Consider the following 23,416-nt stretch of genomic DNA (forward strand, 5'->3'; position numbering starts at 1 on the left):
TGTCAACAAACAACAGCACGTGCCGCCCCGCCGCCCCGCGCCCTGCACAGCACAGCACAGCACAACACCCTGCACAGCACACTACCCTGCACAGCACCCTGCACAGCCATGCCAGGCCTCGACGACTGGACCCTGCAGCCCGCCGAGGTGGTCCAGAGGATATTCGGTGAGTGCGTGCTGGCCCTGACACACTGGTGGCGGCAGTGTGTGGCCCGCACCCCCGCCACACACACGGCGAGGCTGTCATGTTGGGCAAAGGGTGAAATTTCATGCCCTTTCACCGTGACGTGAAGGCACTTGAGGCTAGAAATTTAGAATGATGTTGACTTTATAGTAGCCATCTCGTGAGAAGTTAATTCTTAATTATGTGTAAACAAGAAAACGTTCAGGGTGGGTGTGTGCACGGAGGTGGAGGTGTGGCACACAAAAACCATGATATAGAAAAAAGGAACACACCGTGGACAAGAACAATGTTCAGCAGCGACTGTGCAAAGTGCCAAAAAGGAGTCAACAGCTAAAGGAGTGAGCTGCGAGATGTGATGACTGGTACCATGTGGGCTGCATGGTGGTAAAACATGAAGATCTTGAAATGCAAGAACATATGGTTTGTGTGTGAAACGTGTCAAGAAAGAACAAGGAGAGAGTGGAAGGAAAAGATAAGAAAACAAGAAAAGAGGAGGAAGCGGATGATGCCAAGAGATCCCTCTGGCGATGGGTGGAGAAGGCAGAGCCAGTGGTGGCTGCGGATCACAACTACCACAAGGCACACGCAGCCCAGCGAGGATGCAGGAAGATGGAGGAAGGAGCAGAGGCGAGAGAAGAAGGAGGCTGCACCAGGGACGGAGAATAAGAGGAAACCAGCAGCAGTGAAGGAGAAGGAGGCTGAACCAGGGACGGAGAGTAAGAGGGAGCTGAAGCAGTGAAGGAGAAGGAGGCTGAACCAGGGACAGAGAGTAAGAGGGTCAGCAGCAGTGAAGGAGAAGGAGGCTGCACCAGGGACGGAGAGTGAGAAGGAGGCAGAAGCAGCAGTGAGGGAGAAGGAGGCTGCACCAGGGACGGGGAGTGAGAAGGAGGCAGAAGCAGCAGTGAAGGAGAAGGAGGCTGCACCAGGGGCGGGGAGTGAGAAGGAGGCAGAAGCAGCAGTGAAGGAGAAGGAGGCTGAACCAGGGACGGAGAGTGAGAAGGAGGCAGAAGCAGCAGTGAAGGAGAAGGAGGCTGAACCAGGGACGGGGAGTGAAGGAGGCAGAAGAAGCGGCGGGAAGGGTGGGCAGGCAGCAGCAACAGAGAGTCAGAAAGAAAGGCAAAGCAGCAGCAGAGAGGAGCAGGAACTACACCAGGTAAGTGGTGGAGGAAGAGGAGGAGGAAGTTCACCAGCGGGGCCCACGGGAAGCCGAAGAGCCGGGAGAGACAACAGGGGTCCAGACAGGAGGGAGAAGGGAGCAACAGGAAAGACGTAGGGGTTAAAGAAGGAGAGAAACAACAGCAGCAACCCAGCACTTCACCCCATGGGTCGGGGTGGGAGCCAAACCTGGCAGAAGGTGCAGGATATGAGAAGAAGGCCAGGAAAGCTGCAGCAACGGCTGTGGCTGTTCAGCATCCTGAAGGGGGGGGAAAAGGAGATCCACTTCCTAACAGATGGCTTCTACAGGATAATGGACAGGACCGAAAGTGGTGCCAGAATAGAAAAAATCAAGGGCATAGTGGAGGAGCACTTACCGAAATTCTGCAGATGACCTAGTGAAGGAGGAGGAAATGGTCTAGAAACTGTGGGTGAAGAAAGAACCAGTGCAACGAAGGAAGGAAAAAGTTCAGCGCGAGTGAAACGGGGGGGTTCCAGGAAAGTAGTGATGGAGTGTGCGGCGAGACAGTGGAAGGAGGAGGAGGATGAGTGAAAAGGAAGTGGGTGAACACACAGTGCATGAAAAGACTGAAGAGTGGCAGTGTGGCGGTCTTCAGCTCAGTGAAAATATGGCCTGGAAAGAGTGTGGGCAGGAGATGGAGTGCATCTGTCCACCATTGGAAAAGTGTGGGCAGGCTGGAACATAGTGGAGTGGGCGCAGTACAGAGGTTGAACAGGGGAAGAAAATAGCATGAGGCCATGAGAAGGCAGATGTGTTTGTTTTCTGAACACACGAGAGTTTCTGGAATGAAGGGAAGTGGAGAATTTTGTTGAAGGAGAGTGAAAGCATTTGAGGTGATGGAGAGAAGAAAAGTGGGTGGCATGACAGGCAGTGGCAGGAAGGTGATTGGCTGTGTATAGGGAGAGGAAGGAAAGTAGGAGAGAAAAAGGGAGGAAGAGTGGGTGTGATAGTGAAGGAGAGGGCGGGAAGAAAGGTAACGGAGGTAGACTTATTGGAAGAAACGGAGAAAAGGTTAGGATACAACAAGGGAGATCTGATCACAGTTAAGGTGACGGACCTGAAGGAGGAATGGTGGGTGACAGTGGTATATATGGGAGTAGAAGGGGCAGAAAACCGGGAGGAAAATAGGAAGCTGTACGGTGCATTAATGGAAATTAGCGGCAGGGTAGGAAAAGAAAAGTGGATTGTAATGGGAGACCTCAATGGACACATAGGCCTAAATAATGCACCAGTCAACAGAAATGGACACATGTTGCTAGAATTTGCAGAGTCAGCTCATTTGAAAATTAAGAACTGGGAGCTTGAGGACCCAATAACTTGGAGGGGCAGCATCAGCTATAGATTATATCATGGCAAGTGAGGCAGTGGAGAAAAGCAAATGTAGGATATGGAAGGAAGAGGGGGTAGATATATCAGACCACATAATGATAGGTGTGACATGTGGAGGGAGGAAGGAACAGGAACAGGAGATGAAGACAGAGTGGAAGACAAAATGGGACACGCTTGAATGACAGAAATATAAGGATAACCTAGATGGAAAGCTATGTAGGAAATAGAGAAAGGCAACAGGACAAGTGATCAGTGGGAAAAACAGGTAAAAGAGGTAATAGCAGAGGAGGCAAAGATATCAATAGGTATAAAGAGTACAAGGGTAGGAAAAAGGAGACTGAAAGGCTGGTGGGATGAAGAAGTAGAAAAGCAATAGGAGATAGAAAAAGAGAAAACAGAAGGCAAAGAAAGAATTGACAGAGAAAGAAGGGAGCAGCACAGACAGGAATGGGAGGCGGCGATAGCAGTTATAGGAAGGTGCAGAAGGCGACACAGATCTTAATTAATAAGAAGATTGCTGATTGGGAGAGACTGCAGGCAGAGAAACTAAACAATCTACCCCGAGGAGAGAGAGAAAAAGAAGGGTGGAAAAGACTGAAGAGGAACCTAGGAGGGAAAGAGGTAGATCAGAGGGTGATACTGAAAACAGAGGGCAGGAGACTGGAACAGAGGAAGAAATAAGGTCAGTAATAGAAAAGTACTGGAGTAAGGTAATCAAGATAGATACAGGGGATAGAGGAATAGAGAACATGGTAATCTACAGTGACAGAAAGGAAATGGAGGAGGTAGGAATAGAAATAGGGGAGGTAGAGCGAGCACTGAAAATGTTGAAGAATGGGAAGGCAGGAACAGATGACATTATAGGAGAATTCCTCAAGTATGGAGGAGATGCAGTCAAGAAGGTTATTTTAATATCTGCAAGGAGGTTCTGGAGGAAGGGAGGTACCACAGGACTGGAAAAGAGCAGGGTAACTCTGATACACAAAGGAGGGAAAGGATAAAGCAGAGATAGGAAATTATAGGCCAATAGCTATCATGAACACCATGGCAAAGGTGTTTGGAATAGTAATAAACGAAAAGCTTAAGAACTGGATAGAGATGCAAAAGGTGCTTGGAGAGGAACAGAGTGGATTTAGGAAAGGCAGAGGAGGGCTGGAAAATATATTTACCTTAAAAGAGATTATTGAAATGAACAAGTTGAAGAGGAAGGAGTTATACCTAGTATTCATAGATCTTGAAAAGGCGACACAGTGAACAGAGAAAAGCTCATTAGACTGCTAGGACATGTAGGTGTAGATGACAAGATAGTAAATATAATACAGAGCCTATATGAGGAAATGAGGTGCAGTTCACGTTAGGAGACGTCACTACTGGGTGGTTAGAAAATAATGTAGGAGTCAGACAAGGCTGTGTGATGTCCCCGGCCTCAACATGTACCTCGAGGAGCTGATCGTGAGAATTAGAAAGCCGGAAAGGGGGGAAGATGAGAGGAGAGAAGTTGCCTGGCTTATTGCTGATGATGATGTGTAGTGTTGATGGGAGGAAGAGGAGGAGATGGAGATCCTGCACCTGCACATATATGGGAGGGAGGAGGGACCTGAAATTTAGTGAAAGAAAATGTAATAAATATATGTACCTAGGAATGGAGGTTAGCAAGGAAGGCATAGGAGGGAGAAACAGAGGAAAGTGAATGAAGGGAAGGCAAGGAGGATGTCAGGGATGATAATAAATGGAGGCAATAGAGTAGTAAACAAATATGATGTAAGTCTGTGGAAAGGAGTAGGTGTACCATATTGCCTCTATGGATCAGAGATAACGCACTACAGAGAAGGGACATCGCACAGCTAGAAAGGTTCAGAACACAGTAGGCCGGTGGGGATTAGGAGCCCTAGGAGCACAGCGGTAGAGGCCGTCAGAGGAGATATGGGATGGAGTACATTCAAGGAAAGAATTGTAAAAGGTCCTTAAGAAAATTGAAAAGAGTAGTGAGGAGAGATGGGCAAAGAAAATACTGCAAGAAAGTGGAAACAAGTCCACCTGGGGAAAGAGTTAGAGAGGTGGAAAAGGAGAGAACACCAGAGGGAAGAGTGGAATGAAATGGAGATCAGGGATGTGAAGAAGGCATTAGAAAGGAACGGACAATTCAAATGGCAGGAAGTAATGAGTTGAAAGTCAACGCTAAAATGGAAACAGAAACCAGAGGGAGTACACTGGCATGTAGGAGACTGGGGAGCAAACTATTGTTTAAAGCAAGAACAGGAACCCTGGAGGCAAACCAGGAACAGGGACGGGGGAAACCAGGACTGTAGCTGTAGGACGGGGCAGATAGAAACAGTAGAACACCTAATAGTGGAATGCAGCAACTATGAGAGGCAGAGAGGGGAGTTGGTGGCAGGAGTAGTGATGGTAATAGGCGGAGAGGAGTGGGCTAGGAGACTAGAGGAGGAAAACGGGCGATCTGTGCGGTGTTTGGGGGGCTATGGAGACAAAAGGAAACGGAAAGAAGAATGGTAAAGTTGGCAAAAGTGAAATGTCAGATAAGTGAATATAAGTGGCTTTATTTCAGATTAGAAAATTACATAACGCTGAAAAGAAAGTTGTGTGAATAAGAAGGGAGGAACGAGAGGAGGAGGACCTAAGAAGCGATACAAAGCGTTACAGGTCAAAAGAAGAAGAAGAAGAAGAAGAAGTTGTACTTTGTTCTCTGAATACTGTACCGTAACTAATCGCTGGAAAATTAACTCAAATATAAGGATAATTTCACGAGAGGGTAGCCACGTCTGGCGAAGTTAATACTACAACATGGATTCTTTTTTTAGTCCCTGAATGCAGTGCAATAACAAGTGACTTTCGGAAAATGGAAGGGGGCGAGGGGGCCAGGCCCCATATATGAAGTATATTTTGTGTCCATTCAATACACTGCCATATTTCTTTTCACTTGTAAATGGAAGGGGGGTTGAGCGGGGCAAAACCCCTTCATTAAACAGCATCATATTTTGTCCAGAAATAAGCAGTCATCATCTCAAAATTAGTAGGCTACCCTTTCGTGAATAATCCCCTAGATTTAGTGAAGTTGGTTTAGATTTACTAACTTTAGTGTACCGTATTGGCTATACAGGCAGCGCCACACATGGCCACTCAGTGAACTGTCAGAGCAGTACTTTCCATAGAACTCAAGTTATGTACTAGAGTGCGTCTGAGGCTGCCTCCAGGATACGAGGCCTTGGTGCCACCACCCATGGAGGTATTAAGGGTGGAGAGGCCCACAGCCCCGAGTGCACTGTACTGGTGAGTGAAGCCAGTTTTCGTAGTCTCAGCTGTCAAATCGGCCGCCACATTGTTCAAGCCGTGAGGTACGAATACGAGGGTGGAGGGCGCTTGCCCTTAGAGTTAGAGTACCACATCCAAGGAGTACCGTAATGTCTTTATTTTCTCTCCTCACTGTTTTCCAGCACTTTAACATGCAGGCGGATAAAATTAAAATAATTTTGTAATTTATTACTGTAAATATACTGTAACAGGTAAGAAAGTACTGTACATGATATCCAAGAATCGCTGTAATGTTTTCATGATCACCAAGAAATGCAGTGAGGCCAATTCATCACCAAGATGTGCGGTCTCCTTTACAAATACAAGTTAGAAAATTGTAAGCGGCAAGCATGTACTGCATGGTCTGGCCGGCCGCTCATGGAGGTACATCCATTTGGCCACTCCTCTCTGGCTTGAACAATATGGCCGACTGACAGTTTAATGGCTTCAAACAGCGAGACTCCATGCCCCCCCCCTGCCACCACCGCTCCAAGCCAACGACAGCACACACTTTACTCCTACCTGATTTCCTGACTCTAATATTTGACATGGAGAAAAACTGAAATCGGGTAGGAGTGAAGTGTGTGCAATCATCGTCTTCTGGCGACGGCGGCATCATGGCCGTGTATCCCTGAGACAGCCTCAGATGCACTCTAGTCTATAACTTGAACTCTATGGAAAATTGAGCTTAGAGTTGAGTGGCCACATGTGGCACTGCCTGTATAGTCAATACGTTCCATGGTTTACAGTAAATGTGGGAAGTGGTTTGCCCTGCGACACTTCACTTATCTTCCCCACGTTCTGTTATGTTTGGTCTAGCTTAGGCTGACAGGTATTATGCCACAAGTACACCCGTCTCACTGTGAAGGACACCTTAGTGCTATGAAGAAGTTTGTTTAAATACTATACACTGCTGTATTGCTTTGCCACCACTAATGACAAGTTTTGGAGGTAGTGATATGAGATGAGCATAGCTTTCTCCGCCACGGTGCCACCATTGACAAAAATGTCAGACTTTAGCCTATGGCGCTGATAGGCTTTCTTGGTGGGGCCTGATGGTTGGCCCCAGCCTGTTATGGTGCAGGCAAGTGTAACTAGTGGCACCATCTTGCTTGGCTCATGCTGGCCCCCGGAGCTCGTCTTTTGAGCCTCTCTTTAGAGAGAGAATTAGAGTCCGGGTTGATAGGTGGTCTTCAGGACAGAATGTGGGTAGTCTTGGGCCACTTGGCAGTGCCTAAATGATCCCAGCTGGTGGCGGCGGGTGGCATGCAAGCTGGTGTTCAGCTCCGGCACGCTAACCATATTCTCCATGAAATACAACACAATTTCAATATTAACCTAATGCTGGATGGCTATCCCTATTTCCGTATTAGCTGTGAGGTATACAATTTCTTAGAATATGGTCTAGGGGAGTTATATTAAGGGATTTATTTCTGTGTTTTGCATTTTGGCACTGGGGCACAGGTTGGGTCAGGTTAGGTAAGAAAGTTAAGTCATGGTAAGGTAAATTTAATTGTTTTGTTAAACTTATGATACACTTTGCACTGCGTGATTTGTTGTCACTTGTCACTGGCGGTCGGCAGTCAAGTTATTACTTCAATATTTTCTTGGATGAGTTGGGTTAGTTTTTAGACATATGTGCCTTCATATTATGGTTAAACAGCATGTATGTATGGCATCATAAGGTGGCATAGCTAAACTACACATCTAACATATTATTAAAATTTTTGTATTCTGGTTTCATACTGATTTGGAAAAAAAAAAATACATACAAATATTCTTCTTCCTACAGAGGAGTGTGGGGCCAAGGGGCCATGGAGGGAGAGAATCAAGGAACACTTTGAAGAGGAGTTGAAGCAGCCGTCCGTCCTGGAAAAGGTTGTTGTGTATCGCTGATAATTATTGTGTTTGTCCACCTGTTCTTGATCATTTTTTCCCAGTGCCACTGTAAAAGGGACACAGGAAGTCTTAACTCCACTATTGGTTGCACATGACATTGTTATGTTGATGTTAATGGGAGTGTGTGTCCACTCAAATTCTATGATATTTGGTAGTTGTGCTCATCAACCCATCATCTAAAAACAAGTGGCTCAGTTCTTTTGTAGGTTTTCCTGTTGCTACTTTGATTTTTTTTGTAATATGATTTTCCTACTTAGATTTTTTTCTTCTTTCAAATTTGTATATTTTTCTACCTTTTCCTTACCTCCCTCCCTATCCATGTTTTTTTTTTTCCCTTCATTTTTTTTTTCTAATTTGTATTTTTCACTACTTTTTTTGCCCTCCTCTCCCAAATCACCTATTTATTGTTCCAAATATTCTCTCTCTCTTTTTATACCTCCAAAAAATCATTGGTGACCATTATTTGTTTAGGGAAAAAAAGCAGCACAGTTTCCAGCATGCTTGTCTTGGCCCTGCAGAGTGAGTCATGGAGGTGTCCTTCCCAGCGTCACGCAGCAACACTGGGCCTCAGACTGTCCTGCCCTGGCTCACTACTACCATAGCTTGATGCTCTGTCCCCCCAGACCACTGCTACATGATGAAATAGACTTTACAAATAACGGAATGCATTGTGTATGTCTTATTCTAATGGAACTTGGTCATGTCTAAGTGTGTGTGTGCTTACTTGCTTGAAATGTTATGATTACTTTGTAGTTTAAGCCTTTTAATGTGAGCTTCAAGTCCATCGGAATCTTCAAGCCAATGTGACGATTGATGTGGTTGGGTGTGTTTACACAGCTCCACTGAAGCAGGCAGAAGCATTGGATGCCTTCCTGCCTGTAAGCCCTGACCTATCCTAACCCAGCCTTGCCACGCATCCTAACCCTGCCTCTCTGTCCCCCTCCACAGTTGCCATGGCTGAATGAGTGTCCCCTGCACCAGCTGCGTGCCGGCCAGCTGGTGCGCTATCGCTGCATGGTGCAGGACATGCTGGGGAAGGAGTTCTTCTCTGACGTGTATGAAGTGACGCCAGATGGCGCCAGCGACGGCTGCAGCTCCAGGCTCCTTCCGGGTCGCTACAAGGATGTGGTGCAGTGTGGGGTGAGTGCTGACTGGTCTGGTTATTGATGGCGTGGTCCTTTTTTTGTGTGGGATTATTATCTTCCATTTTTTAATTACCTTGTAGGCTATTATTTTTGTTAATTTTAATTTCTTATAACCTTGGCTGATGAACTTATGAGAAGAGTTTACATCATTAGTGATTTTGATGAGCACCGCAGCCACTCAACCACAGCACACACACCCACCCTTGCCTTACACAATACACATCTTAAACATCTGAGGCTATTCACACGTCCGCTGCAATTGGCACGGATTTTGCCTTCACTGATAGCGGGGTAACATACACTCCCAGGTCTTTCTCTGCCTCTGTGGTGGATAGTGGAGTGTTTCCCATGTGGTTTTGGTGTGCTGGATTTCCCCTCCCAAGGTGCAGGACTTTACATTTTTCTTCGTTGAATTGTAGCAGCCACTTTTTGTTCCATTCCTGTAGCTTGGTGATGTCATGTAGGAAATCCACAGTCAAGGGGTTAAGACAGTCCTTATCTTTGCAACACTAATTCTTTTTTCCTACCTTTCTTTCCCTCTTAACAGCATTAACTTTTTTCCTAGTCCTTCTTTCCCTCCAGACAGCAAGCTCATTTTTGTACCTTTTTCCTAGTTCTCTCTTTTTTACATCCTCAAGTCTCATTAACTTATCCCTGTCCTTTTCTCCCTCTTCTTGTAGGAAATCCGCAGTCATGGGGTCAATAGCAAGCTTATATTTTGGACTCTTTTCCCTTGTTTTCCCTCATTTAACCTCATTTATGTACTCAAACTTCACCAACTTCTTCTCTGTCCTCTCCCACTCCAGCACTAACCCTACCTAATCCTTCTTTCCCCCCTAACAGCAAGCTTATTTTTTGTACTTTTTCCCTTGTTTTCCCTCATTTAACCTCATTTACGTACTCAAACTTCACCAACTTCTTCCCTGTCCTCTTCTACTCCAGCACCTACTCTACCCAATCATTCTTTCCTCCTAACAGCAAGCTTATTTTTCGGACTCTTTTTCCCTTGGTAAAGAGCAATGGCTTTTCTTGAGGCTGTGGGTAGTTTTAAAAGCCTAGTGATACTCTGACGAGGCTTCTGCACCAGGAATGTGAAAGAAGCACATTCATGAGAACCAGACCTATCTCCTACGTGACCTTTGGAAATAGTTTTTATATAGCGTGGGAGCGGAGAGTTGCGGGCTTTTCTTTTTGCACTCATTTACTTGCCCTTGAGCCGTCTCCTTTGTTGTAAGAAAAAGAAAGAAAAAAGATAGGGAGGTCAAGCGCATGCAGCAACAAAAAATAGTCTACATACCATCATTCTTACACCTTCTCGCCTTCTCTTGCCGCACCCATGACAGCCGGGAGAGAACATTGACGCCAGCGGACCAAACAGCCAGACCGGGGACCGCCTCGTCTACTACTGCGTGCCTGTGCCGGGAGAGACGGACTGGGTCAAACAGGTGAGTCAAAGGGGTGTAGATCAGTGGTACTCGCATTTCGCACCTCTGTACGCTTGTCTTGTCACCTATACTAGTTCTCTTAGGCCCCGTTCACACTCTATTAACTCTGGGGTTTGTATTTCTAAAGATTTCGGTAACCAAGTTCACATATTTGACAAGGCTTTCGTAGGTGTATGGGGGATTTCCAGGGGTAGTTTTATGACCCTGGTGGTAGTTTGACCCTTTAGTACCATGAACCTAAGAAACACATTTGACAAGGGTTTTGTAGATGTGTGGGGGATTTCCAGGGGTAGTTTTATGGCCCTGGTGGTAGTTTGACTCTTCTTCTGTACCATGAACCTAGGAAACACATATTTGACAAGGCTTTCATAGGTGTATGGGGATTTCCAGGGGTAGTTTTATGGCCCTGGTGGTAGTTTGACTCTTCTTCTGTACCATGAACCTAGGAAACACATATTTGACAAGGCTTTCATAGGTGTATGGGGATTTCCAGGGGTAGTTTTATGGCCCTGGTGGTAGTTTGACCCTTCTGTACCATGAACCTAGGAAACACATATTTAACAAGGCTTTCATAGGAGTTGTAAGCATTTCCAGGGGTAGTTTTATGACCCTGGTGGTAGTTTGACCCTTCTTCTGTACCATGAACCTAGGAAACACATATTTGACAAGGCTATTGTAGGTATGTGGGTGATTTTGGTCTTCTCTATCCTCCTATCTCCCTCCTGAACACACTTACACATCTGCCTTCTATCCTCTTCTCTTCCTTTCTCTATACTCCCAGCCTCCTGAACACACTAACACACTCGCCTTCTCCTCGGACAGGTGTACCAAGAGCAGCAGCCACATCTCGCCCCTGCCAGCACCTCAAGTGGCTCGGCGCGACTCAAACGACCAGCGGTGGAGGACCAGGCGGAGAGGTGCGTGTGTGTGTGTGTGTGTGTGTGTGTGTGTGTGTGTGTGTGTAGTATTGATAATGGTTTTATTTTTATGCTTAGAATCTATCCTTCTATGTTTCTTTATTTTATGCCGTTCTGATTATCATTATTTTTCTTGTTCTTCTTGTTCTTCTTCATCATTACCCTATTTCCTTTTCTCCTATTTCTTCCCGGGCGGAGTGGAAAAATTTGGGCGGCTTTCCCGATACCCTACGCCCCTGTCCACCCAGCAGTGAATGGGTACCAGGTATTAATTGGGGGTTGTGTCCCGTCTCCTATGATTCCTTCCCCTTCTGTCTCTCTCCGGCACATGACCACAGATGTTGCGCCGACTAAACGAAACTTTCCAACTTTCCTCCATCTCTCCATTCTCTCCTATCCTCTTCGCTTTGTCTCCCCTCCTCCTTCTCTCCATTCTCTCCTATCCTCTTCTCTCCTGCTGTTTGCTGTTGTTTGTTTGTTCTAGGTCTGCTGTTGTTTGTTCTTTCTTTGTGTTCCTTTCTATTCTCTCCTTCCTCCTTCTCTCCATTTTTATCCTCTCCTCTTCCTCCTTACAGCATGGAGACGGAGGAGGCGGAAGGGGAGGGGGAGGAGAGGAAGAAGGTGAGGGGGGAGGGGTGGGGAGCAAGTGGAAGTGGAGGTGCTGGTCCTACTACTGCCTCCACCTCCTCCACCTCCACCACCTCCACCACCACACCTGAGCTTAACTTTCCCTTTCCGGGCATGAAGGGGACACCTGCGCTCGTTAAGGTGAGTTTGTTGTTGTTGTTACCTGTTTTTTTTATGGTCTGGTTTTTTCTTGATGTATTCTGTTACATTATTTTTTATTTTATTTATTTATTTATTTTTTTTTTTTTTTAATTTCAAACATTTTTCTTCTTTTTTTCTGATTTGTATTTTTTTCTTTTCTTCTTTTTTTGTAATTTTTTCTTTCTTTTTGTTTTTTCTAATTTTTATCTTTTCTTCTTTTTCTAATTTGTATCTTTTTTTTCTTTTTTTTTTCTAATTTGTATTCTCTCCCTTCCCTTTCTCTTCCCTCTCCCTCCCACTTGTTTTATTCCTCTTTTTCCTGCCTATTTTTTCTACTTTTCCCCCTCCTTTCCCTTCCCTCCTTCCCTGTCTTTTTTTCCTTTTTTTTCTTCCTATTTTCATTTTTTTCTACTTTCCTTTCCTTCCCTCCTTTCCTGTCTGATTTTTCCTTTTCCTTTCCTTCCTACTTTCATATTTGTACTAATTTATATTTTTCTCTTTTTCCTTCTCTCCCTTCCCTCCATCCCTCCGTTCCCTCCTTCCCATTGCTTGTTTTTTTTCCTTTCTTTCCTTCGTATTTTAATTTTTCTCTCGTATTTTTCTCTTCTCTTCCTCCTCCTCTCCCTTCCCTCCATCTCTCCCTTCCCTCCTTCCCATTGCTTGTTTTTTTTCCTTTCTTTCCTTCGTATTTTAATTTTTCTCTAATTCGTATTTTTCTCTTCTCTTCCTCCTCCTCTCCCTTCCCTCCATCCCTCCGTTCCCTCCCTCCCATTGCTTGTTTTTTTTTCCTTTCTTTCCTTCGTATTTTAATTTTTCTCTAATTCGTATTTTTCTCTTCTCTCCCTCCTCCTCTCCCTTCCCTCCATCCCTCCATTCCCTCCTTCCCATTGCTTGTTTTTTTTCCTTTCTTTCCTTCGTATTTTAATTTTTCTCTTCCTCCTCCTCTCCCTTCCCTCCATCCCTCCGTTCCTCCGCCGCTCACAGATCTACGAGGAGGAATCTTTGACGCTGAACCAGGTTATTGAGGTGGTAGCAATCCTCTCTGTCAGCCCCCACCTGGCCTCCTCCTCCTCCCCCTCCTCCTCTTCCATTGGGGTAGAGGAGGAGGGGGGGGTGATAGGGGGCGATGGGGACATGGAAACACCTGGTGGGCACTCCGCTTCGCCAGCCTCGTTAGTGCCCAGGTAAGGTTTGTTTGTTTGTTTGTTTGTTGGTTAGTGTGTTGGTTTTGTTGTGATTTGTTGTTATTGTTGATTTTGATTTATTTTCTTCTTTTTTTTTCCTTCCCATCACTTTTTTTTTTTTCTTATGCTCAATCTTTGTTTTTCTCTCCCTTTTTTCTTCTTTTTCTTCTCTATCTCTTTCACTCGTTTTCTTTCTCCCATTTTTTTTTCTTTTTCATTTTTCTTTCTTTCGTTTTTCTCCCTTTTTTTTCTTTTTCATTTTCTCCCTCTCTCACTTTCTCTTTTTTTCCTTGCTCTTTCTTCATTTCTTTCTCATGCTCCTTCTCTATCTTTCTTTCTCTTTTTCTGTCATTTTCCCTTTCTTTTTCTCCCTTTTCTTTTCTCTATCTCTATCTCTCAATCTTTCTTTCCCATTTTTTTCATTTTCATTTTTCTCTCTTTCATTTTTCTCTCCCTTTTTTCTCTTTTCTTTTCTCCCTCTCTGACTTTCTCAATAAACCACTCCACTTTCTCTTCCTCCTTCTTCTTATCCTCCAACACACACACACACACACACACACACACAGGCTACACGCAATCCTCGCCCGCCCCATGGCACACACCAACCCACTCCTTCCCGCCGACACCACCACCACCACCACCATCACCACCACCACCAGGGATACCATGATGAAGGTGCTGGTGGAGGTGTGCTTAGGAGACTCGTTAGCGGCCGAGCACCTCCTGTGTCACCTGCTGTCCTCTGTTTACTGTCGGCAGGTGAGTGGCGGTATATGAGAACCATGATTGGTAGACGTTAATCGTATTCTCTGCACCCAGTTCAGTATTATGACTTGTATTTTCTCTACTTTTTCACCCTCTACCTGTCTACCACATACTCCTTCCCCTCCTTCCTCTTCCTTCCCTCCTTCCCTCTCTTTTTTTCCTTGATTTCTCTTCCCACATCAGCTGTTTCTAAAGGTTAAAGAGGGGGGTCATTCAGGTTCTAATGAGTGTTTCTTCAGGTTCATGGTTCAGTCCCTATCATTTCCTTCCTTTTCCTTCTCTTCCCCTCCCCTTTCTTTCCCTGCCCTTCTCCTCTTTATTTCTTCTCTTCCCCTTCCTTTCCTTTCCCTTTCCTTCTCTTCTTTATCCCCTCCCACTTCTCTTTCCTTTCCAATCCCTTTCTTTCCCTGGTTTTCTCTTATTTAATCCTTGTTCTTTCCATACCATCTTTCCTTCTCTTCCCCTTCCCTTCCTTTTCTTTCCCTGCCCTTCTTTATTCCTTCTTTCTTTCCTTTCCTTCCCTTCCTTTCCCTTTCTTACTTTTCCCTACTCTTCCCTCCCTCATCCCAATCTCTCTTACCCCTTTCCTTTCCATTCACTTTCCTTTCCTTCCTTTAACATGTCTTTCTTTTATGTCTTTCCCTTTCCTTCTCTTCCCCTCGTTCTCCTCTTTCATCCCTTTCTTTTTATTCCCTGTCATTCCCTTTCCTTCTCTTCCCCTTCCCTTTCTTTCCCTGCCCTTCCCTTCTCTATTCCTTTTTCTTCCCTTTCCTTCTCTTCCCTTCCTTCCCTGCCCTTCTCTTCTTTATTCTCTCATTTCTCTCCCTTCCAATCCCTTTCTTTCCCTGCCCTTCCCTTCCTTTCCCTTCCCTTCCAGTCCCTTTCTTTCCCTGCCCTTCCCTTCCCTTCCCTTCCCTTCCAATCCCTTTCTTTCCCTGCCCTTCCCTTCCCTTCCAATCCCTTTCTTTCCCTGCCCTTCCTTTCCTTTCCCTTCCCTTCCATTCCCTTCCAATCCCTTTCTTTCCCTTCCCTTCCCTTCCCTTCTTTATTCCTTTTTCTTTGCCTTACCATCTTTCCTTCCTTTTCTTTCTCTTCCCTTCTCTTCTTTATCCCCTCCCACTTCTCTCTCCTTTCCCTATCATTCCCTTCCTTTCCCCTTCTCTCCCTGCCCTTCCCTTTCTTTTCCCTGCCCTTCCCTTCTTTATTCATTTTTCTTCCCTTTCCTTCTCTTCCCCTTCCTTTCTTTCCCTGCCCTTCTCTTCTCTATCCCCTCCCACTTCTCCTTTCCTTTCCATTCCCTGTCATTCCCTTCCTAACAATAACACTCCCCTTCTTCCTCTCCCCTCCAGGACGTCACCGTGATCGGGAAGTACGCCCTCAACCTGTCCGGCGTGGATGGGGAGCTGCAGGCGGCCGGCTACACACCCTTCCTCTACGGGGTGCTGTCGTCCCTCGTCACACAGGCACACTACCTCCCTCTCACCCTCGACACCATCAATAAAAGGGTGTTTGTGCCCAAGAAGGTGAGGTTGTGTGTGTGTGTGTGTGTGTTTACCTATTTGTAGTCTACTGGGCCCAAGCTAAACTCTAATAGTCCCGTCTCCATATCTACATTGAGCTAGCCTTTCCTTCATGTGTGTGTGTGCGTATGTGTGTGTATGTGTAACTAGGAAGACAAAGAAGATAGAGATAAGTAGAGGGAGGGAGTGAGGGAAAAGAGGAAAGGAGGAAAAAAGAAAGGAAGGAAGGAGAGAAAGAAAATTATGGAAACAAAAGAAAGATTGAAATGACAGATGTATGTGTGTGTGTGTGTGTGTGTGTGTGTGTGTGTGTGTGTAAGGAGGAAAGAAAGGAGGAAGACAAAGAAGATGGAGAGAAGTGGAGGGAGGGAGGGAAAAAAGAAGGAAAGGAGAGAAAGAAAATGGAAAGAAAAGGAAGAAGAGAAAGGGAAAGAAAGAGGGAGAGAGGAAAGAAATGTGTGTGTGTGTGTGTGTGTGTGTGTGTGTGTGTGTGTGTTCTTTCCTACCCCTTTCCTTCTCTCTTTCCCTTTTTTTCCTCTTCCCTGCCTTTCCATTCCCTATCATTCCCCTTCTTTTTCTTCCCTTCCCCTCCTTCCTTCTCTTCCCCTTTCCTTCCTTTCCCTTTCCTTCTGTTCCCCTCTTTCTTTCTTTGTCTTTCATTCCCTTCCTTTTCCTTATCCTACCCTTCCCTTTCCTTCCTCTTTATTCCCTTCCTTTCCCTTTCCTTCTCTTCCCCTCTTCTCCTTTTCTTCCCTTCCCTTCCTCTTCCTTTCATTCCCATCCTTTTCCTTATCCTACTCTTCCCTTTCCTTCTCTTCCCTTTGTTTTTCCTCTTCCTTTCATTCCCTTTCTTTTCCTTTTTCTTCCCTTTCCTTCTCCTCCCCTTCCCTTCCTTTTCCTTTCCTTCCCTACCTTTCTCTTCCCTATTCCCTCCCACTTCACACTACCCCATTCCCTCACCCCACTCCCTCTCCCACCCTCAACCCCCTCCTCCCTCACCCCACCTCCCCCTCTCCCCACACAGGACTACCAGACAGACAAACTAGTGAGTGGGTACCTGCAGCTGCCTCAACACACCCATCTCCTGCTTGACGAGACCCAGCTGTCGGAGGGGCAGGTGGACAGGGCGGGTATGGCCAACTTGACGGCAATTGGCAATGTTATCACGTGGCAGAAGGTGGACTACGACTTTCAGTTCCACACGATTGAACAGCTGACCAATGTGCCGGTGCTGGTGATGTCCGAGGGGAAGTCCATGCTGCCCAGGTGAGCGAGAGAGAGAGAGAGAGAGAGAGAGAGAGAGAGAGAGAGAGAGAGATTAATACAGAGTGACAGTAAAGAATAAAGAGATAAAAAATAATGAAGGAAAAAGAGATTTACATAGATTTACATCGAAAATCAGACCACACAGACCCTATGGTCCAGACTTGGTGGTCTGTCCTTAAACCTAAGTGATTTTACATTAATCAGAAGACTCCAAAACGTTGCATTTCTACTCTAGTTGATATTACGTTGAAGGAAGTGACGGTCGAGCTTATTTTTGAAGGAGTCAATCGTGTTACACTGGACCACTGACGGTGGAAGCTTATTCCATTCTCGCACTACAACGTTGGTGAAGAAAAATTTGGTGCAGTCTGAATTTACTTGAGAGAGAGAGAGAGAGAGAGAGAATTAAAGAAAAAGTAAAGTAAAGAAGAAAGAGAAAGAAAAGAAAGAATAAGGAATGAAAGTGAGAGGGAAAGGAAAGAGAAATTAAGAGAGAGAGAGAGAGAGAGAGAGAGAGAGATTTTTTACATAGATTTACATAGAAAATCAGACCACACAGACCCCATGGTCCAGACTTGGTGGTCTGTCCTTAAACCTAAGTGATTTTACATTAATCAGAAGACTCCAAAACGTTGCATTTCTGCTCTAGTTGATATTAAGTTGAAGGAAGTGACGGTCGAGCTTATTTTTGAAGGAGTCAATCGTGTTACACTGGACCACTGACGTTGGAAGCTTATTCCATTCTCGCACTACAACGTTGGTGAAGAAAAATTTTGTGCAGTCTGAATTTACTTGTCTACATCTGAGTTTTACGCCATTGTTCCTCGTGCGCAAAGTGTCATCGATCATAAACAATGTTGATCTGTCTACATTCGTGAAACCATTAAGTATTTTAAAACATTCGATCAGTTTTCCTCGGAGGCGACGTTTCTCAAGAGAGAACATGTTAAGGGTAGAAAGCCTTTCTTCAGGGATTTGTTGCGCAAGGAAGGGATCATTTTCGTCTGGACGCTGAACACCTTCTAATTTAGCAATTTCCTTTGCATGGTGGGGAGACCATACCTGTACCGCATATTCCAAGTGGGGTCTGTCTAAACTGTTGTAGAGCGTGAGTATTACATATTTATTCTTGAATACAAAGTTTCTTTTAATGAAGCCCAACATTCTGTTCGCTTTATTTGCTGCATCGATGCATTGCTGTGAGAATTTGAGGTTTGACGCGATTTTGACCCCCAAGTCTTTGACGCATTGAATGCTTTTGAGTTTAACGCCAGATTTCGTAATCAAACTTCTTATTCCTCGCTCCAACTTGAAGGACCTGGCACTTGTCTACGTTAAAGGGCATCTCCCATCTATCCCACTGTTGAAATTTTGTGCAAATCCTCTTGGAGGCTTTGCCTGTCTTCGCCAGTGAGAACCGAGTTGCCAATCTTTGTGTCGCCTGCAAATTTACTAATGCGGTTATTGAGTCCAACATCCACGTCGTTGATGTAAATAATGAAGAGCACTGGGCCAAGGACCGAGCCCTGAGGGACGCCACTAGTGACAGGCACCCACTGAGTTAAATCCACAATCACTACTCTTTGTTGTCTGTTGCTCAACCAATTCATGATCCATTGGTTTACTTGACCGTCAATACCTATTTGCTTTAATTTGTAAAGTAATTTATGATGCGGACTTTATCAAACGCTTGAAATCAAGATAGACTACGTCCAGTGATTTGGTTACGTCATAAACAGTGAAGAGGTCGTTATAAAAGGTTAATAGGTTTGATAGGCAGGATCTTTTGTTTCGGAAGCCATGTTGTGAGTCCCCAATCAATGAGTGGCTTTCAAGGTAATTCACAATTTTGTCTCTAATTATGCCCTCAAGTAGCTTACCTACAACCGAAGTTAGACTAATGGGCCTGTAATTACCTGGTACTTTTTTGTCTCCTTTCTTGAAAATCGGTGTCACGTTAGCCTTTTTCCAATCTGAAGGGACGATGCCTTGTCGCAAGGACATATTGAATACGGTTGTGAGAGAGAGAGAGAGAGAGAGAGAGAGAGAGAGAGAGAGAGAGAGAGAGAGAGAGAGAGAGAGAGAGAGAGAGAGAGAGAGAGAGAGAGAGAGAGATAGAGAGAGAGAGAGAGAGAGAGAGGAGAGAGAGAGAGAGAGAGAGAGAGAGAGAGAGAGAGAGAGAGAGAGAGAGAGAGAGAGAAGAAAGAAAAATGAAATTATAGATGGAAGGACAGAGAGAGAGAGAGAGAGAGAGAGAGAGAGAGAGAGAGAGAGAGAGAGAGAGAGAGAGAGAAGAGAGAGAGAGATAGAGAGAGAGAGAGAGAGAGAGAGATTGAATAAAGATGAAAGAAAGAAAGAAAAGAAGAGAGAGAGAGAGAGAGAGAGAGAGAGAGCGAGAGAGATAGAGAGAGAGAGAGAGAGAGAGAGAGAGAGAGAGAGAGAGAGAGAGAGAGAGAGAGAGAGAGAGAGATAGTAAAGAATAAAGAGAGAAAGAAAAGAAAGAAAAAAGAAGGAAAGGGAGAGACAGATAGGAGAGAGTAAAGAGAGAAAGAAAAGAAAGAATAAAGAAGGAAAGAGAGAGAGAGAGAGAGAGAGAGAGAGAGAGAGAGAGAGAGAGAGAGAGAGAGAGAGAGAGAGAGAACAACAAGCAGGCCATATATATTCCAAGATTATAAATGGAAGTAAAAAAAGATCGTTAAAAAAGAAAGGAGGAAAGAGAAATATGATAAAAAATAACAAAAAGAAAATTGATGAATGTAGGAAATAGGAAACAAGAAGATACATAGAAAACAAAAACAACAACTACATAACTCTTTCTCCCTCCCTCCTTTATTTACTTTATTTTTGTATTTATTTATATTTTTTTTACGTTCATACATTTTTTTCTTTTTTTTTCTAATTTGTATATTTTTCCTTTTATTTATTTGTTTTCTTTTTTTCTAATTTGTATATTTTTTCTTCTTTTTTTCTCCTTTTTATTTATTTTTTTCTTTTTTTCTAATTTGTATATTTTTTCTTTTTTTCTCCTTTATTCATTTTTTCTTTTTTTCTAATTTCTTTTTTTTTCTCCTTTTTATTTTTATTTTTCTAATTTGTATTTTTTTCTTTTTTTTCTCCTTTTCATTTTTTTCTTTTTTTAATTTGTATCCATTTTTCTTTTTATTTATTTATTTATTTATTTATTTTTTTATTTGTATCATTTTTTCTTTTTATTCATTTTTTTCAAATTTATATATTTTCTTTTATTTTTATTTATTTTATTTTTTTATTATTATTTTTTTTCCTCTATCTCAGTATTTGTATTTATTTATTATTTTATTTATTTCTTTATTTATTATTATTATTTTTTTTACCTTTATCTCACTGTCCATTTTTCCTCCCTCCCTCCGCTAGTGACGTGGAGGTAAGACTACAGCCCAGAGAGAAGAATGTGGAGTTGGCCAAGGCGAGAGTGGAGGCCCTTCTCTCCTGCCCCTCCACCCTCTCCCTTCTCCGCATCTACCTCACCGCCGCCCGCCTGGCCCCCTACACACTGACGGAGGAGATGCAGAAGGTGTGTGTGTGTGTGTGTGTGTGTGTGTGTGTGTGTTTACCTAGTTGTGACATACAGGAAAAGAGCTACACTCGCGCTGTCCCGTCTCCATATCCACTCTTATCCAACTTTTCCTTAAATTCATGAATGTTTCGTGTACAAACCACCTCCTCCTCCGGCCTATTCCACAGCTCAATGCTTCTGTTTGGGAAGCTAAACTTTTTCACATCTCCCCTACACGTGGTCGCCCTCAACTTCTTTCCATGCCCTCTCGATTCTCTCTTGTTCCACACACATAGGTCCTCTCTGTGCAAATGCCCCACTCCGCTCGCCACCCCATACGCCATTATCTGCTGTACTATTTGTTCTGCTGTTCAAACTCAATCCCGCTCTCTGCATCTCCAGGTGGTCCAAGATGACTTCATGGAGAGCCGCAAGGACAGTGGTGGTGAAGGCCTCTCCGCTGCTGGGCTACACTCCCTGCTGGTGGTGGCAAGGTGAGTGGTGGTGGTGGTGGTGGGTAAGGTGGAAATAAGTGGAAGGGAAGAAGAAGTAAAGGAAGGGAGGGAAGGGAGATGGGAAAGAAGGGAGGGAGGGAAGGAAACAAAGTAAAAAAGTGTTGATGGTGGTGGTAGATAGAAGGGAAAGAAGGGAAGGAATGAAAGAAAGAAAAAGGAAAGAAAGGGAAGGAAGAAGGAAAAAAGGAAGGGAAAATAAGAATGAAGGATTGAAAGAAAGGAAAAAGGTGGTGATGGTGGTGGTAGATAGGAGAGGGAAAGAAGGGAAGGAATGAAAGAAAGAAAAGGAAAGAAGAAATAAAAGAAGGAAGGGAAGGAAGAAGGAAAAAATGAGGGAAAATAAGAATGGAAGAAAGGAAAAAAGCAGTGATGGTGGTGGTAGATAGGATAGAAAGAAGAGAAGGAAAGAAAGAAAGAAAAAGGAAAGAAGAAATAAAAGAAAGAAGGGAAGGAAGAAGGAAAAAATGAGGGAAAATAAGAATGAAAGAAAGGAAAAAAGCAGTGATGGTGGTGGTAGATAGGAGGGGGAAAGAATGAAAGGAAGAAAAGGGAAAAGAAGAAATGAAGGAAGGAAGGAAAAAGGGAGGGAGAATAAGAATGAAGGAATAGAAGGAAGAAAAAAAAAGGTGGTGATGGTGGTGGTAGATAGGAGAGGGAAAGAGGGGAAGGAATGAAAAAGAAAAACGAAGAAGAAAAAGGAAGGGAAAAGAGAAAAGGAGATTAAAGATGATGAGTGGTGGTTGAGTCCATTTAGTCATTCGTGGTGATGATGGTGGTGTTGAAAAATGGAGGTGACAGTGCATTGGTGGGTTACTCTTATAAAAATAACTAATAATGAAAATGGTGATGATTTTATACGTATGGTGATGACGGTGTTGAAAAATGGAGGTGACAGCTTAACCCGGTAGCAGCGGGGATCATGTTTCTTAATGGTCCCTCTAAGCGAGAAAAATGAGAAAAAATCATCACCCACGCAAACCATTTCATAATAAATATCAACGCATTTGTGATCATTTTATGCATCATCTATTTTTGGGGGTTTATATCATGGTAAAAATTTGGGCCGTCGCTGCTACACGGTAAAGCCACAAATTTGGCCCGTCGCTGCTACACGGTAAAGCCACAAATTTGGCCCGTCGCTGCTACACGGTAAAGCCACAATTTGGTCTGTCATTGCTACACGGTAAAGCCACAAATTTGGCCCATCACTGCTACGGTAAAGCCACAAATTTGGTCTGTCTGCTACATGGTAAAGCCACAATTTGGCACGTCGCTACACGGTAAAGCCACAATTTGGTCTGTCGCTGCTACACGGTAAAGCCACAAATTTGGCCCGTCACTGCTACACGGTAAAGCCACAAATTTGGCCGTCACATACTGCTACGGTAAAGCCACAAATTTCACGTCGCTGCTACACGGTAAAGCCACAACTTTGGCCCGTCGCTGCTACACGGTAAAGCCACAAATTCGGCCATCACTGCTACACGGTAAAGCCACAACTTTGGCCGTCGCTGCTACACGGTAAAGCCACAAATTTGGCTGTCGCTGTTACACGGTAAAGCCACAAATTTGGCCCGTCACTGCTACACGGTAAAGCCACAAATTTGGCCCTCTGCTGCTACACGGTAAAGCCACAAATTTGACCCGTCATTGCTACGGTAAAGCCACAAATTTGGTCCGTCATTACACGGTAAAGCCACAATTTGGCATGTCATGCTACACGGTAAAGCCACAAATTTGGCAAGTCGCTGCTACACGGTAAAGCCACAATTTGCATGTCGCTACACGGTAAAGCCACAAATTTGGCATGTCGCTGCTACATGGTAAAGCCACAAATTTGGCCCGTCGCTGCTACACGGTAAAGCCACAAATTTGGCATGTCGCTGCTACACGGTAAAGCCACAAATTTGGCATGTCGCTGCTACACGGTAAAGCCACAAATTTGGCACGTCGCTGCTACTGGGTTAAGTATTGGTAAGCTAATCATAATAATAATAGTAGTAGTAGTAGTAGTAGTAGTAGTAGTAGTAGTAATAGTAACAACCCCACTTCCCGTTTTCTTTGATCTCCAGGCTTGTGACGCTCAGCTACGGGGAGACTCAACTAAACCGAGACTTGTGGGAGACTGCAAAGAAAATGGAGACAGAGAGGAAGGCTAGACTACCTCCTCCATCATCCTCTTAGTCCTCCTCCTCCTCCTCCTCCTCCTCCTCTTCTTCCTTCCTGTCTTCCTCTTCCTTATCCTCTTCCTCCTCCTTCCTTCTCTCATGTCTATTTCTTCCTTGTTTTCTTTTGTGACGTTGTTATTTTATTTTTTGTTACTTTCATCTTTTTAATCCTCCTTTTTTCTTCCTCCTCCTTCCTCTCTTTTTCCTCCTCCTCCTCCTCCTCTTCTTCTCTCTTCCTCCTCTTAGTGACTCAGCCTCTTTTTTTCTTTTTTTTTCTACTTCCGTCCTCT

General features: G+C 44.3%; 1 protein-coding gene across 1 annotated transcript in view; it reads left to right on the top strand.

Moving 5' to 3' along the window:
- The window catches only part of LOC126984686 (mini-chromosome maintenance complex-binding protein-like), a 24,754-nt gene continuing 1,338 nt past the window's right edge, over positions 1-23,416 (top strand). Inside the window, exons 1-13 of the mRNA XM_050838576.1 lie at positions 1-166; positions 7,792-7,877; positions 8,847-9,038; positions 10,387-10,488; positions 11,311-11,405; positions 11,981-12,173; positions 13,158-13,357; positions 13,924-14,116; positions 15,472-15,645; positions 16,667-16,908; positions 20,302-20,461; positions 20,846-20,937; positions 23,031-23,416. The exon at positions 23,031-23,416 is cut by the window's right edge and continues 1,338 nt beyond it. Of these exons, the coding sequence (XP_050694533.1) occupies positions 109-166; positions 7,792-7,877; positions 8,847-9,038; positions 10,387-10,488; positions 11,311-11,405; positions 11,981-12,173; positions 13,158-13,357; positions 13,924-14,116; positions 15,472-15,645; positions 16,667-16,908; positions 20,302-20,461; positions 20,846-20,937; positions 23,031-23,142 (1,899 nt within the window). The 5' untranslated portion in view covers positions 1-108 and the 3' untranslated portion in view covers positions 23,143-23,416. The remainder of the gene's footprint in view (positions 167-7,791; positions 7,878-8,846; positions 9,039-10,386; positions 10,489-11,310; positions 11,406-11,980; positions 12,174-13,157; positions 13,358-13,923; positions 14,117-15,471; positions 15,646-16,666; positions 16,909-20,301; positions 20,462-20,845; positions 20,938-23,030) is intronic.

Source organism: Eriocheir sinensis, chromosome 57, assembly GCF_024679095.1.
Source record: "Eriocheir sinensis breed Jianghai 21 chromosome 57, ASM2467909v1, whole genome shotgun sequence".
NCBI lineage: Eukaryota > Metazoa > Arthropoda > Malacostraca > Decapoda > Varunidae > Eriocheir > Eriocheir sinensis.